The 16,813-nt window shown below is 38.2% G+C and overlaps 1 protein-coding gene across 1 annotated transcript; it reads right to left on the bottom strand.

Moving 5' to 3' along the window:
• Window positions 1-1,045: 1,045 nt before the first annotated feature.
• Window positions 1,046-15,963, bottom strand: pkd1l3 (polycystic kidney disease 1-like 3). The gene is made up of 23 exons (XM_026165151.2): window positions 15,582-15,963; window positions 13,867-13,956; window positions 13,743-13,768; window positions 13,615-13,648; window positions 13,363-13,472; window positions 13,174-13,236; window positions 12,366-12,524; window positions 12,170-12,276; window positions 11,967-12,090; window positions 11,755-11,877; window positions 10,532-10,751; window positions 10,205-10,386; window positions 9,871-10,101; window positions 9,668-9,769; window positions 6,709-6,887; window positions 5,990-6,136; window positions 5,702-5,904; window positions 4,918-5,105; window positions 4,589-4,721; window positions 3,788-3,983; window positions 3,447-3,675; window positions 3,153-3,237; window positions 1,046-2,009 (listed from the first exon to the last, which is right to left on the bottom strand). The coding sequence occupies exons 1-23, from the start codon at window positions 15,910-15,912 to the stop codon at window positions 1,963-1,965; spliced, it is 3,309 nt and encodes a 1,102-aa protein (XP_026020936.2). The 5' UTR covers window positions 15,913-15,963; the 3' UTR covers window positions 1,046-1,962.
• Between the last annotated feature and the right edge of the window lie 850 nt (window positions 15,964-16,813).

Below are 16,813 nucleotides of genomic sequence, written 5' to 3'. Positions count from 1 at the left end.
AGGTATCAGGCCTCACTCCAGCTCTCAGTTTGGATTTGGGAGAGAGATTAGGCTTAAAATTTTACTTTTTCCTAAAGCTCATGTTTTCTCTTTCATAGTTTGTTTTATCTGTGTCTCCCTATCATCTCCTTTTTTCCTTTTCTCTTTTCCCTCCCTGAGCCTGGTTATCCTGGATGTTTCTTCCTGTTGAAAGGGAGTTCTTCCTCCCCACTGTTGCCTAGTCCTAATTATAGGCTTGTTGTTGGTTTTCTATCTAATATTGTAGGATCTTTACTTTACAATATAAAATGCCTTGAGGTTGCTGTAGTTTTGAATTGGTATGAGATGAATTTCTTGAGTCTTGTAGTCTGTGGTCACACCGTTTTACACACTTGTGATAATATTTGTGTTTTTCTGTGTGATTGAGCCGACTGTTTTTTAAACTGGTGTCCAAAAAAGACTCGAGAGTTCTGTTTCCAAGGGTTGGGATGCTGTTGAGATGAATAGATCCCAACAAACTAAATGCGGGAGTGTGTTTGTAAATAGTAAGTGGACTGCTTCTTATATAGCACTTCACAATTCACACTCTGACGAACGCATCAGAAGCAACCTGGGGGTCAATGTTTTGGCCCACGATACTTTGGCATGTAGACTGGAGCAGCCAGCCACTGAACTCCCAACCTTTAGTGGACAATCTGCTCCACCTCCTGAGCCTCAGCCAGGGAAAATGTGGATGAACGTGTGTGGGAAGTACTAAAGCTGGGAGGTAGTTAATTTCTTTTTTTTATATTGAACTTATAAAATCATACATACAAAATTTGCAAGAGGTTTAGCAGTAATCATGCAAAGGTCTCAAATACCACCTTTTGGTTCCGCTTTCCAGGGTAATCTGGTGTGATAGTCTTTGTGCACTGATTATTTTACTAATGCAATGACTGTTAATTGTTATGTAAGCTGCTGGTCATCTCTGGGATTCACTAGGGATGCATACACAGATCAGCACATCTCTTTTTGACCTGAGTTCAATTTTATAAATCATTTAAACATTAAACATCAACTAAGCAACTGCAGATTTTACCAGAGAGCTGTTTATTGAAATTCACACATATAATACTACTGTATGACACCAGTGAATAAATAGTTTAAATCATTTGTGATTAAGCACAGAAGATCTAAGACAGGACAATCAGCTGTCTGAAGAACAGCTTGTATTCCCAAACCAAAAGCACAAACTTGAATGAGATCTGTTACATAAGCCTTTTAAACTGAGGACTGAATGAATCTCAAAGATGCAGCCAAGAGTGATAAAGAGGCATGAAACACACTTTCAGAATCAATTACAGTGACAGGAGTAAAATGAAAAATGTAATCAATTAATCATTAGCTCCCAGATGGGCAGCAACATAAAAGCACCTTCGCACTATTTCACACAACTTCATTTACAGCTATTAACCGTTAGAATCATAGGGAAGCATTTAAACAGAAAGCTGTGTTAAAGTTACTGAAAAATAATTCTTTGCAGGTTTTTTTCTGTTGAAATTTCTCTTCTATTTCTCCTGGATCACTACTTTATTGGATAAAAGACAGCTTTTTTCACACTCGATGATAATAGTTCTTAACGTGTTTACATATGTCTGAATCTGTATATGTGTTTTGCACTAGCATTAAATGAATGTATCAACAGTTTTTTTAAAAAGGAAAAAAAATCTCTTTTTCTCATATGTAATCCTGGTGAATTTCACATACAAGAACAGTTATTTAATTGCCCATTATTATGACTCACAACTTCAAAAAGATTCTCATAGGCACTGGAACCTCTGTACACATACAAAACACCATGACGTGTAATGCAACTCTATATCCAGAAAGTAAAACTTACAATAAGTGCAAAAGATTTCCTAAGAAGCGGGGGGGGGGGGGGGGGGCATGTGTCGCAGCTGTGCATGTCAGAGGAGTCAGCTCATGTCGTCAAATGCAGTAACCTCACATTGTGTCCCTGCCGCTGTACTGTCTGCACTTTTCCTGTTGCTCTGTTAAATGGAGAAGACACAACTGTAAGACTCAAAGCACTTATCTTAAGCTCCGCAAAGGGTACATGGATACACAGATGCACGAGAGAAAGGTAACAGGAAAAGAAAAGGGTCAGTCCTTTATCGCAGTCAACAAAATTTTGGGTGTGTGTGATCTGCATGATTACATCAGAGCTCTCGGCAGCCAAGCTGAAAAAAGGGGAAAAGGCTTCCTTGGTCTGCTTCGTGAAATATGAATGAGACGGTTGCAGTAAATCTTTCCTGTGTGTTGAATAATATTTAGACACTATCTCAGGTTAATATGAATCCATATAATCTTTGCATGTTGGTAAATAAATTCTTCTAATTTGAAATATGAATGATTATTTTTACATGTACACGCAAAATAGGTTCATCCAACCTGTTTCATTTTCTGTGAATTAATGAAAACTTCATATTTTTTGATTTTAGGACAGCCTGGTGACCACCTATCTGACCCATTGTCCTCTGACAGGAGCTACAGGCCACAGGAATCATAATGCCAAGGCCATTTGGACTCTAAGTCAGTGCAAACATGTAAAATGAAATCAGTCCACCACAATTTTGCTTTTTGCAACAAATGCATCCTTGTTGCATCTACTAATTTTTATATATATTCATGAATCTAATTGTTTACATTCAGTTGTATAAGACTGATACATACACAGATGCATAGTGTTATAGTGGACAATATGTTAAGAACTTTAATGCACTAAACAATAGCAGCTCTCCTAACATCATTATATTTTAGTACGGTGACAATAAGGCTTTCTAATTTTTTTTATTTTAAAAAAAGTACTCCAAAAAGAAAAGATACTGATTATACGCTGCTGAGAAAAACGTCACAAGTAGCACAAAGAGGTCATTAAAGAGAGTAACAAAAGTGACTTGTTATTACTAATACTACTAATGATTATTATCAAAGAAAAAAATGTTTATTTAATTTTAATATCTATAGTAAATATCTATAAAATATTATAAAAATATTTATAAAAGAGAAAAAATGGGTACTTTTTTGTAAATATAAAAAAATTATTCAACAAAAACATCACATCACAGTATATACTTAAAGCTTTGCACTGACCTGTTCTGGCTGCACAGAGACTACAGAACAAGTTTTCTTACCTAACAGGACTTGCTCAACTTCTTCACTCTCGTCTACAGCTACAGGTTTGAGCAGCAGGGCGAAAATCACAGCAACGCCTATCACCTGTGAGAAAAAGCAGACCGCACAAGAAACGAATAGTGTTGCATACACGTTTGCAGAAATTTCAAAAACAGAAACAAACTATAACATTCTGTAGAAACCCAAGTATCTTCAAATACATACATCATCTCAGAGTGTGACATGCAGGAAACACTTCAGATTATCAGCCAAGCGAATTGACTTAAAAAAAAAAAAGGATTTATTTTACCCACCTTTAGAGGCTGCAGAATAAAGATGCTTTCGAAAAGGGAGAGGCCCAGAGACATGACCCACTTGATGGACTTCTCCTTGCCGTACTGAAAGCCATACAACAAGGTGAAGAAAGTTGAAATGCCGCTGATGGACAGCAACAGGAACCAGCCTACAAACACAAACCACCATGGCAGCCAACAGCCCAGGATGGTCGTTGCCTTCTTCTTTGGCTTCTTCGCAGGAGGTGGGCTGGGTTGGGACAAGATGGACAGAAAAAACACACGCATGACGTACCAGTTCAGTATAATAGCACAAATAGCTCTGCAAATATTTTTGTCTCACTGGCAGTTGGAGTACTGACCAGTAGGCCAAGTGGCTGCTGAAGACCATCTCAGTCTTGTGAACCAGTGCGTTGGTGTAGTTGAGGGCCTGCTGGTACTGGTCTAGAGTCGCAAAGTATCTGAAATCCAGTTTCTCCAGGCACATCAGGAGATGACAGAGACTAGCTAGGAGAAACTTGCTGCAGTACACCAAGTGATGGTCGCTCTCACTCTCTCCTGAGAAAGATTTATATTCAAACATATACATAAGAAGGTAGTTACATTTCTCTTGAAGTTACCTCTTTCTGAGAAGAAAGGTAACACTACTGTCACACTACACAAGGCAGAAAAGTGCTGCTGCTTGGCCTGATCAGACAGAGGAGAAGTTATTTGCCTAAAACTCAATTTGAATAGAAAGAAATAGGTCCTAGCAGTGTGCTACATGGAAATCTTTAAAAGACACGTCTGATGGTATTGATGTTTTTTTCCTGACAACATAAAAAAAAAAGAAAATAAGCCTTAAATACAAGCGTCATGTTTCTCAGCACTGTTGTTTCTTTGAGATAGGTCTTTGAGATAGTTTTTAGATTGTTTGAAATAACTGTTGATGGGGTGAGAGCAAGGAAATAAGCGTTCACTAGCCGTCTTATTGGTTCTTCTCAGAGTAGCAACAAACTGCTGTATTCATAAGCTTATGCATCTTATGTACTCTTTTATTAGTTTAAGATCACTAATAGTATGTTGCTTATGTGTATTCATGTTAATTTGAGTATATTATAAACATTTTATCTGTCTCTTTTTTCTTTCTTTTGCTGAGATTAAAGTGAATGAAATAAAACTACCTTGCATGTGCTGAATTAATTCATTCAACCTGTCCAAGGCCGAGAAGAGATCAACAACGGACTCCAGTCTGTGCATCTCTAACATCTTGTTTCTTGGGCTCTTGCTCGCCAAAGAAATGATCTGCTCTACATCCTGTTGCAGGGAAGAACAACAAGTACTAAATTATACATGAGCGGTGCACTGTTTCACTGCATAGATAAGTATGTAATAGTAAAGGAGAAACCAGAGCTACACGGACTATGACATGGACTATATTCAAAAAACATCTCAGGCTTGCAGGTTCTGTGATGAGTACGGGTCATCTGACAAATATAAACATGTAACGCACCCTCAGCACAGTCGGTATGTTGAGTATGGGGGGTTTCACGTTCTCCTCAGGGTCAGCTTTTTTAGATTTTGGAACTATGCGAGGTTTGATGCTTCGAAAGATTGTGATGATGAGGATGTTGATTGGGAACATGAGGAGACCGCACTGCACGCCCACCATGAGGTCCTGCCAGGTCATCTTCATTGAACCTGGACAGACACAACAAAGGACACGGTGATGATGATGTGAAGCAACTAATACAGCTCCAGCTAATAACACCCAAATAAACAGCTGCAAACAGTAATGCAATGTTTTACTGCAGGGTTCTTTCTCAGTTGATTTTAACAGAAAGCTGTGTGCGACTGTTTGCTCTCTGACCTCGTGGAATCAACTTTACATTATTTCAGTTTGAATATTGAATATCTATCCATACAATAGAAAGGTGTGACTAAAGGTCACATCAACAGAAGATCCAAGTGCAGAATGTAAAAACTCAATAACACGTAGATCTGCTAAGAAAGCACCAGTTTTAACAGTGTTTGGCCAGGTGGAGTTAGTAAGGTTCTGAGTTTGGTGCACATCTGGATGCAAATGTGTTGTAGGTAATTATTAAGAACCAGTCATGTTCACCTTCGGCATGCAGCCTTGCTCCTAGATACAATCGCTTGTGAGCAGTAATCCTTATCCAAACACTGCTAATATTATCACAAAGAGCAGGTTCCCCTCCTGAATTAAACTTTGTTGTTTGATGCTAAGAAACAGATGTAATCAGTAATCAAACAATAATCTAAGACTTTGTAATCACCAATTGAAAAGAGTACTGTTGAGTTTGGATCCACAGGGATGTTCCAGAAGGCGATGTTGATGGCCATGGTACAGAGCAGAAGGCACATGCAGCAAGAAACCCTCTGGGCACGTGTGAACGGGCTGCGTGAGGGAGGATCCACGATGGACACCCAGATGTGTTCGTCTCTAAAACCAGTCGATGTCCTGGTCTGGAAAATGTTCCTGAGAGAGGACGGAGAATAAATAATCACTTAATTTAAGCGATGTGATGAGCAATTTATTTTCAGCAGTGTAAAGGGACTCTAACCTGAAGCTGGCAACCTCGTTGACTTTTGCAGCATTGAAGGTTTTTTTGGTCATGCCGTCTCCGCGCTCAGAACTCAGCCAGCATTCACAAAAGAAGTGCCACATGTGTCGCGTTTGGAGGTCCTGTACAGTCATTTTGTTTATGTACCTTTAAAGAAAAAATATACAGAAATGAAAGATGACACATTTAACATTTACCTAAGGAATTAAAATCATGGAAATAAAAAGCAACATTGCAAACTAGGAGCACCAAAACAGAAAAAAAAGAATTCAGTTATTTAACTCGCCATACCATGTGAAAGAAACACTCACCAGACGTCATTAGTAGAACCCAAATCTATATATTCATAGCCACACTGTAAATCGTACCTTGTTTTATCATCTATTTTACTCTAAATAGAGTCACAGTTAACAAAATGAGCATTATATTGCATTAAAGGAGACTTGAAACGAATAAATAAACCCATCAGGAAGGTATTTAAAGGCATTTTTAAGCACCTTAATGCACTAGTCCCTTTTGACTAGTCCCTTACCTGTATAATACCAAATCAATCCAAGTATAAAAAAAACACACAGCTGTCTGTGTAGTATAGTAGTCTTTAAATAGTTGCCAACTTTTCAACACGTATGAGAGAAAACATTCTCATTTCTGATGAAAAGCACTTCATCCTGATCTGACGTAACGCCAAACGATCTACTTTTTGCTGCTCATGTCCTTACCACGATGGATGACCTCCAGAGTTGTCGTGCTGCAGCCTGATGGTCTGCACTTCACCCAGTGGGAAGGGTGTGGTCAGCACGAAATAATCAACAGATCCTCTCTCAAACACTGGCTTCTCTGGGTCTGTGAGAGTGTGTACGTTACTCTCTGCTTCTGAGCCAATCAGCTTCACTGTGACCTGCGGGAGAGCACAGCGTACCGGTGAAGTGACCCAGACTGTATATACAGGGAGTGCAGAATTATTAGGCAAATGAGTATTTTGTCCACATCATCCTCTTCATGCATGTTGTCTTACTGCAAGCTGTATAGGCTCGAAAGCCTACTACCAATTAAGCATATTAGGTGATGTGCGTCTCTGTAATGAGAAGGGGTGTGGTCTAATGACATCAACACCCTATATCAGGTGTGCATAATTATTAGGCAACGTCCTCGAACAATCAAGCGTTTCATTCAAAATAGTTAACAGGGTCGCAAGAAGCGTGTGGAAAAACCAAGGCGCAAAATAACTGCCCATGAACTGAGAAAAGTCAAGCGTGCAGTTGCCAAGATGCCACTTGCCACCAGTTTGGCCATATTTCAGAGCTGCAACATCACTGGAGTGCCCAAAAGCACAAGGTGTGCAATACTCAGAGACATGGCCAAGGTAAGAAAGGCTGAAAGACGACCACCACTGAACAAGACACACAAGCTGAAACGTCAAGACTGGGCCAAGAAATATCTCAAGACTGATTTTTCTAAGGTTTTATGGACTGATGAAATGAGAGTGAGTCTTGATGGGCCAGATGGATGGGCCCGTGGCTGGATTGGTAAAGGGCAGAGAGCTCCAGTCCGACTCAGACGCCAGCAAGGTGGAGGTGGAGTACTGGTTTGGGCTGGTATCATCAAAGATGAGCTTGTGGGGCCTTTTCGGGTTGAGGATGGAGTCAAGCTCAACTCCCAGTCCTACTGCCAGTTTCTGGAAGACACCTTCTTCAAGCAGTGGTACAGGAAGAAGTCTGCATCCTTCAAGAAAAACATGATTTTCATGCAGGACAATGCTCCATCACACGCGTCCAAGTACTCCACAGCGTGGCTGGCAAGAAAGGGTATAAAAGAAGAAAAACTAATGACATGGCCACCTTGTTCACCTGATCCGAACCCCATTGAGAACCTGTGGTCCATCATCAAATGTGAGATTTACAAGGAGGGAAAACAGTACACCTCTCTGAACAGTGTCTGGGAGGCTGTGGTTGCTGCTGCACGTAATGTTGATGGTGAACAGATCAAAACACTGACAGAATCCATGGATGGCAGGCTTTTGAGTGTCCTTGCAAAGAAAGGTGGCTATATTGGTCGCTGATTTGTTTTGTTTTTGAATGTCAGAAATGTATATTTGTGAATGTGGAGATGTTATATTGGTGTCACTGGTAAAAATAAATAATTGAAATGGGTATATATTTGTTTTTTTGTTAAGTTGCCTAATAATTATGCACAGTAATAGTAACCTGCACACACAGATATCCCCCTAAAATAGCTAAAACTAAAAACAAACTAAAAACTACTTCCAAAAACATTCAGCTTTGATATTAATGAGTTTTTTTGGGTTCATTGAGAACATGGTTGTTGTTCAATAATAACATTATTCCTCAAAAATACAACTTGCCTAATAATTCTGCACTCCCTGTACTTGAAGGACCGCACTATTTTTGGCCTTGTGCAACAAACTGTGAAGACTTGACATAACCGGTGACCGAGGTTTCTAGAGGGATTTCATATGTAATTTCAAACCGGCTTCCATTAATTTAAGTACCTTCCCTCTTCTTGTAGATATAATATTAGTGCTTGACAAAATAATGTTAGGAAAACACAAGTTAACAATATTCTTTGACATGTAGTCCTTAGGAATTTCTTTCATACTTCTTCATTTATAGTTATCATAGTATTGTTGTTATAGTGAGTGACTCTGTCAACCTATCCAGTAATCCAGTGTCAGTGGGAAGTTGTGAGTTGGCTGTAAAATAGTCTTATTCATTAAAGACAGGTATGTCATCCTGTCTGAAAACAACACTAAGATGCCTGTCTGAGCGTTGAATCGGGTTTGTTTTCTGTAATCATCTCTTATCCGCAGTGATTGTGGTTTATAGTCTTCTACATGTAGTAAAATTTAAATGAGCCTATCCTTTAGGGAGGCGCCCATATTTACATAGTCCTTTTTCCGATGGCCGTGTTTGCTTCTTGTTTGCCTAAATGGAGCTTTTTTTTTCTTTTTAACAAATATATTGACTTGTTTTAAATGTAAATGTTCTTTATCAACTAAATTCCCACTATAAACTGAACTGAATCCACTGCCTGTCTGTAAGGTAGTGATTGTCAGTGCTGCATGATACTGCAAATTTTGGTATCAATCTGATACCGTGTAAATACAGGGCCAGTATTGTGAAGATCGACACTTTGCAGGGGAAAGCAATGGGTCATGATGTATCAGATGAGTCATCATCAATTTGCAAATTCTAAACACATTTTAATGACCACTAAAAACTGTGATTTGTACTTTTCACAAAACTTAGTTAATGCAACAAAGCAATGCTTCTCAGCTTTTTGTGTATTTTGAAACTGCGACCTGGAATGTTGATGTGTCTCTAAAGCTATATTGTGCCATCAGCTACAAATAAAGACGTGACCATCAACACGAAAGGCTTCAGAGATTTTTAATAGAGCATGTTTGAGGTATATTTTTCATTAAAAGAATATTTAACACAGTTCAGTGGACTACATACTGAACTTAGAGGATACAAGCAAAGTATCAATCCTATTGTGATAGTATCAATAATACTAATACCAGCACTTGTATTAGTATTATTGATACTAAGCGCCTTGAGATGACTGTTGTTGTGATTTGGCACTATATAAATAAAACTGAGTTGAAATGATATTTTGATTGATCTGCCCATCTCTGCTGTCAGTGGAAAAAAGACTTACATTGGCACTGGTCCCAGCATTTCTGCGGCGTCCAGTTTGGATGCCGATCAGGTAGCTGTACTGTGCAGCTGGGTGATTGTCCTCCAAGAGTGTCATCTTTCTCTGATGGTTCAAAAACGTACAACATTGTGATGTTAAATAACATGAAAATATACATGCAAAAAAAGGCTGGATTTATGAAAACTGGCGGGAGACAGGCTGACCCTTGTGCGTGCCCTCCGGTCAGCATAGCAGGCCCACAGCAGTGTCATCAGGTAGAGTCCGAAAAATGCACACAGCAGGGCCAGCACCACATAGTTCTGATTCACAGTGGCAAACAGCTCTGCAGTGCGGGATATGTCAACGTAGTTTGGCATCACAAAGAAGGAGCTCCCAAAGATAGTGAGGTGATTACAGAGACACTGCGTTCGGTGCGGAGTGCTTTCTTTCCCCACCTGAGGAAAAACACAACACATGACTGACTGGTACTCACCTATGCTAGAATATTATAGTGCATGCAGAGCCAAATGATCAGATTTTATCCAGGGGAAAACATACCATACAGCCTTCAGTGCTCCATTTCTTTGCGTCTGTGTTCCAGTACAGGCACTTGCTCGTAAAAGTGGTGATCTTCAGGTTCATGTCTGGCTGCCATTCAGAATCAGAAACTCTTGTATCAATATACCAAATCCCAGGAGTCTTTTGTAACATCTCTGGTGTTATCATCCAGCGAAATCCCTCTAAAGCAAAAAAGCAAAACCCCCCGAAAACAAAACTTAAATATACTGCATAAATAAGTGTTTTTGCTATGATCAGTACATATAAATAATACCAGAGCGAGGTGTGGCCATTCTAGTGACCTAATTTGACTTTGCTGACAGCTACCTGTGCGGTTCAGTACAGTTCTGTTGCTGTAGTTTGTGTTATTAGGAGGCAACCCATGAGACAAGAGGAGAACCAGTGACACATTCACATTGGGCTCCACGCCGAAGAAGATCGTCACATTAGGGTCTGAGACATTGAGTGTAGTCACCGATTTTGAGCTTTTCTCTAACACGACAGTAGTGTTGATCAGAGCTGCAGCATTTGGACGAGCCAAAAAGATCTGGTGAAAGGAAGGAAAGAATTTGTGGCATGAAGAAAAACATCTTATTTCAGTCTGGGTTTTAAAATTAAATATTCAGATGTTTTTGTTTTAAAGCAAGCTTCCTAGTATTAACCGACCCATCTTGATTCATATTTAATCGGTTATTTACTAGTTACATATTAGAAACGATTAAAACTATAAACCAGGCATCACTGAAAGCTTTACTGTACTTACACCTCCATTCTTCTAACTGTAGCTACACTAAGAATGTAAAAGTCACCTCCTGTGACAACTGACATTTGAAACAATTAGCAAATGAAGGAACTGCTGGTATTCCTTATTCAAAAATTAAATAAAACAAAAAAGTAAAACTATGACCTTAAATCATGTTATTTTAGTAAAGATAATTGACACTAATCACGATGTTTAAACAGTTAATTATTAACGTCATGTTATTGATGCATACGCATATAATTGATCTCATCTAAGTAATTGTGCCTTTGTGCTTCCAGTAGGTTATTGTGCACTTTCATACCTCCCGGTACTGATATTTTCAAAACTGACAATAAAACAAGATTTGCGATTAGATTTTTTTTCTTAATTTTTCTATAGCTGTGATGTCACTTTTGTAATTGCGTTGGGTGTGTTGACTGTGCGGAGAAATTTGATATTGGCAGGTGTGTTGGCAAAGAGGAGTTCAGGAAGACAGCATGTTTGGAGTACACTGAGGATGAAGGCTTGAAAAACAGTATGTAAGTTAAATGACTAAACATTATGAATTTTTGGACTTTGTATGTGATTATTTTGAACCGTTTTTATGTTGTTTGTTTTGTTTTGTGGCTTCATTGTCTGCGTAAGCATCTCAGCATGTTTATTATGTTTTGTCTAATTGTGTATTTAATTTTGTTTTTCTGTCTTTTTCTACTACAACTGCAAGACACTGCAATGTCAAAATGTCCACTGTATAATGAATAATGTCGACTGAGCTGTTCTCATACAGTAAGCAGTAAGTTGGCTGTACCTCCACCATCTCTGTCAGGTTTGCCACCTTAATGTCCTGCGTTCCATCACTAAGTGAAAGGCTGCACACACTCCCTGTTATGTTGTCTTCAGATGGATAGGGATTTTCATTGAACGTAGTCATCTAATAGTGACAAATGCTCAGTTAAACAGGCTGTGGATGTCAGCAAAGATAAAAACACTAATGATGATAACACACACACATACTCAGACCTGAGAGATGATGTTGTTGTACTTATTAAGCACTGGTCCAAGCACTGAATTTGAAGGGAGCTTAGCGGAATTGCCAACTTTTTCTGAACCCAGCACTGAATTGCCAATGTTAGCAGGTTTTTGTCTGATGGAGGGGAAAATTAATTTTATATGTAAAAGTTTTTAAAGCAGAGGCAAGTGACATTTTAAAGCAAAATACCCACGTTTTCTGATAAATGGTGCCCATTGGGTATTGCATGACAAATTCGTTCTCTCCTGATAGCAGGTTAGCAACTTTCGCAAAAATCGTAAAGACATCTCCAAACAAATCCTGGAGAAGAAAAAACATCATTCCAGTGTGAGAGCTGAAACAATAACAAAGACATTTATGTTGCTGGTGATGTAGTTACGTGAACTTACTTTAGGGTTTGGGTTGTTTTTAAGATCGCATTTTTTCAGTGACAGACTCAGGATGGCACTGCTGCAGTTGAGGATGTGATTGAGTGTCTCGGTGTTGTTCAAAGCAAATGAGACGTTCAGTAACGCAACACTTTTCAACAAATTACTCACGAATGCTTCCTTTTGGAAGAAAAAGGAGGGAGAATTTAGCACAGCATGAATATAAAAACATGAGAATAAAACAGTAATGATGACAATATGGGCATATCAATGGAAATGTAGCAGCTCACAGAGCTGGAGGGAATTTGGGTGGAAAACCTGATAAGATATTTTATTACACCTCACCAAAAATCTCACTATGAAGGTAACCCTCTCACTTGCTGGAGAAATTGTGGAAATACAAATGCAAATCACTATCATATTTTCTGGGACTGTCATGTTATTAAAACTTATTGGAAGGGAAAACATGCAGAAATACAAGAGACATTTGGAAGATATTTACCTTTGAAGACTAGAGGAAATATAAGTTATATTAATGGAAACAGAAACACACTCCCTACATGCCTTTTTTTTCCTTTGTATTTTTTATTTATTTTTCTGTTTTGCTTCTTTTTCTTTTTTCTTTCTTTTCTTTCTTCTTCTTTCATTCTTTTTGTATCGATATTTTAGTTGTTTAAATACAGAAAAAGGGAGGAGGATGTAGTAACAAATTGCTAAAGTTGATGGTATGGTACAGTGATTCCTAAATGTCAATTAAAAAAAATAACAGTACAAAACTAAAAACAGTAATGATGAAAGTGTTCTTGCTTTCGTAAATAAAGGTACCCACCCCGTTGCTATTTGTCGGTTCCCCTGGTGTCACGTCCATCGTATTTAGTACTCTGTCTGCATCCTGTCTCAGAAACAAGGGACAGCTTTTAACTCTGGGGTGCTTTTTTATTAAAAAAAAAAAATTGTAATTCAAAGCTCCTCATAATTTATAAAAAAAAATGTTGATATGTAAAATGATTTGTCTCACCTTGAGAAATACGTTAATGTTTAAGGTACGCAAAGCTGTTTCAAGGATTGTTTGGATCTTTTGATCGTCAAGGTTTGGAATTAAATCTGAAAGTAGACCCCTTTTGTGCCCTGGAATCAAAGAGTATGTGATGTTTAACAAGGTCCAGTAAAAAAAAGAAAAGAAAAGGGAAAAAATAAGCGATACAACACTAGATTTATGTCATTTAGGGTGTTGAATAAGAAGACACAAATAAAGTGCATTCTAACTTACGAAGTTTGGTTGCATGGCTGGAAATTTCGGTACACTACAAAGAAAACATGAACAAGGTGGACAATATGAAAGCTGAGTCTTGGAGGCTTGCATGGCTTATTACTGCCTGTGAAATTTATTTGTCTTACCTTTGTGTTTGAGGGAGACTGTAAACCTTTAAAACACAAAGTTATGTTATGAATGAAAGAGCACAAATGAAGAATGAAAACAAATCTGGTTAGGTTAAAGCTCGGATCAGAAAGCTTCACGTACTGTGGGTGCAGAGGAAGCCTCTTTTCTTTTTACAGTCAGACGTTACGAGCTGGAGAGGATTCAGCTTCATGTATGTGCATGAGGTGTTTTCTGTTGAAAAGAAATGGCATTAGGAAAGGTTAGTTTTTGAGACAAAGGTTTAACAACGAGACAACAACTAACAGGGCTGCAACTGTCAATACACGGTTAATTATTTACAAATCAATAATCTATAGGTAAAATGTAAACAGATGATCCCAGAAGCCACATAAAGCCATGTGTAAAGTCTTCTCATTTCTTGCTTTATGTAATTAAAAACACACATTTGAATGATCATAACACAGGTGGATGGAGCAGATTTTCCTTTTTGATCCTGGTAGTGTTGTGGGAATCTTATGAGGCAAACATCTCATCGTAGAGATAATCCTTCAGGTACGGAAACTTATTTCTGCCACCATAAGTTAAAATTTTGTATTATTATCTAAACATTTTGACCTAATAACTTGAAATTTCAAGCTGTTTTCTCAACGCTTGAGAAACACAAAAAGTTTTCTTTGTTACAGATGTGGAAACAAATTTCCATATTCTGGAGACATGGGTGTAAAGCATAAAATATATAATCAAGGAGAAGAGTTATCAGCACAGGTGTTCATTTAGTTTTGAAGGATTTCATTTCACAGAGATTTCCTTATACCTTCATTCCTTGTCTACATCTACTTTCACTTCTAGACAAGAGAATATGCGCTCTCCCACAGCTGGACAATATGCAACCAGGCTATCCTCGAACCCTCTGCAGAAGACCTGCGGTTAGCTCATCGAGCTTTATTCAGGCTCTACCAAGCCTGACTCGTCTCACCCTCCAAAGCAGGCCTCGCATAAAGACGCAAAGTAAAAAAAAACCTTAACCTAATCCCTCACAGGAAGCAAATAGTGTTGGAAATCTTATTGGGTAATTTATTTATTGTGATCTGCAAGTTTGTCTTATTTTATGACATGAATCTTCTTTAAAAAGCAAAACAAAACAAAGCATTTACACACCCAAGGGAACATATTCAAAAATATTTAAATTCAATTGGTGCTGGTGACATGACAAAAATTCAAATGAAACCCAGCCTTTTCTCAGCACACAAACATCATCAACCTCTCTTACATTTATGTCAATTTATTGTAATGTATAATTATTTCTTCTTAACGATATAGTGACCTGAACTTACTTTCAGGTCCTGGTTGATTTGAAAATGGCAGTATTTCAGTGAGAGACTCATGATGACACTGCCACAGTTAGTGAAGAGATTTGAGGGTTGTTTAAAGCAAACAAGACATTCAGTCTCTTTTTTAAGATTATTTTTATGGCATTTTGATTTTTTAGATAGTGGAGCAGTGAAGACAGACAGGGATGTTGAGTGAGAGAGAGAAGGACTTACTTGCTCACAGAGTGGGCTAAACTGACAATCGACATTCAGTATCTTATTGCTTGCCAACAAAACTATTGTGATTAAACCATTAACAACCCCCCCCCCCTCCAAAAAACCCCCCCAAAAACCAAAAAAACCCAAAGCACTGGTGATTGATCAATTCAAACAGACAAGTATTACTTTTTTCTTTTCTTCTTTCCCAACGTCTGTCAGACATGCCTTCACTTGAAAACTCACAGGCCACAAAAGCACAATAACCTGTGCAACAGAAAATAAAATTACGGCACCAAAATGCATGTTGTGTTTGTGTATTTTACTTACTATCGGTGGATTTCCAGTTATCCTCTCCAACTGTCTTTTCAAGCCACCATGTGTGATTGAAGTTGGTGTTCCAGTCTTGAGTTATGTTGTCCAAGAAGATTTTGGTTGGGTTGTTCATCACCTTCAGGAGCTCTCCTCCTTGCTTATCACAGCTGCTCCTAGCCTGGGAATAGGTTTTCGGTTCTCCAACAAACTCGAAACATACATTTCTGAAAACAAATTCACAGTTTGCCGTGAAGTTGTTTCCTGGACAGTTCTCGGTTCTTTCAGCTACACACAGAAATCCAGCTGAAATCCACACAAAGACAGCTGTCCGGAGTACCGTATCCATTGTTATTGTTCTGTGGAGAGCACGAGCGCTTAGTGCTGCTCGAACTGTGGCTGGAACAGATACTGAGCAAGGTCACTTCAATCCATCACATGAAAATCAGAGAGCTTTCTCCAGAGAAACCCTGCATATGTTCTTAATACATTAGGAAAATCACCCGAGACACTCAAACAAGATGCAAACTGAAGGAATCACTCGGTGTCATTAAAGGCCAGTCAGGCTGACCTTCTAAGAGTAAGGACAATTCCATTGTTTGATTTGCAGTTAACAGTAAAAACACTTTATTCCATTACAATGACATTTTTCCCCCAAAATAATTCTTGAATCAACGCTTGCCTGTCTTCGTGTTGACTTTTTGTGAGAAGCATCTTCTTATTAGTCGTTTGCATTTTCTTTTCTTTCTTTGTCTTCTTTTTGCTTTAGCTGTCCATTGTTATGATCCCTGTAGTCTACTGTTGTTCAGTATTACCCTGTTGTTACCAGAAGTTATGAAGTTTCATTCTCATATGCACAGTGGAGATAAACACAATGGTTTACAATGTACAGTGAAATTCTTATTTTGTCAGTCTCCCTTCACACAAAACAATTATAGCATTCTAATAAAATAACAATAAAGATCCAAGAAATTTACAAAGGAAAATGATTTATTACTTATGATAATGATTAATTAATTAATGATTTATTATTATTTATTACTATTAAATAATTTATTACTTATGCTTATAAGTAATAAATATGCAAAAAAAATTAAATGAGTTTAAAGAAATGCCTTGAGCTAGTCTGGAAATATATCTGTCCCAGCAACAGCAGAATATAATAATTACAGTAGCAGTGAACAGTAGTGATGGGGTGGGAGAGGGTTGTGCTGACATATTCAGGAGTCTGATGGCCTGTGGATAGAAGT

The sequence above is a fragment of the Astatotilapia calliptera genome, chromosome 1 (genome assembly GCF_964374335.1).
Source record: "Astatotilapia calliptera chromosome 1, fAstCal68.1, whole genome shotgun sequence".
Classification (NCBI taxonomy): domain Eukaryota; kingdom Metazoa; phylum Chordata; class Actinopteri; order Cichliformes; family Cichlidae; genus Astatotilapia; species Astatotilapia calliptera.
The sequence above is the reverse complement of the archived record's forward strand: the minus strand, read 5'-3'. Positions and strand labels throughout refer to the sequence as shown.

Coding starts and splice junctions, on each gene's coding strand:
- pkd1l3 (XM_026165151.2), bottom strand. CDS start 15,912: ATGGATACGGTACTCCGGACAGCTGTCTTTGTGTGGATTTCAGCTGGA. Junction 13,769..13,866: donor AGGCTTCCTCTGCACCCACA/GTACGTGAAGCT, acceptor TGTGTTTTAAAG/GTTTACAGTCTCCCTCAAAC. Junction 9,770..9,870: donor ACCGGAGGGCACGCACAAGG/GTCAGCCTGTCT, acceptor TTGAACCATCAG/AGAAAGATGACACTCTTGGA.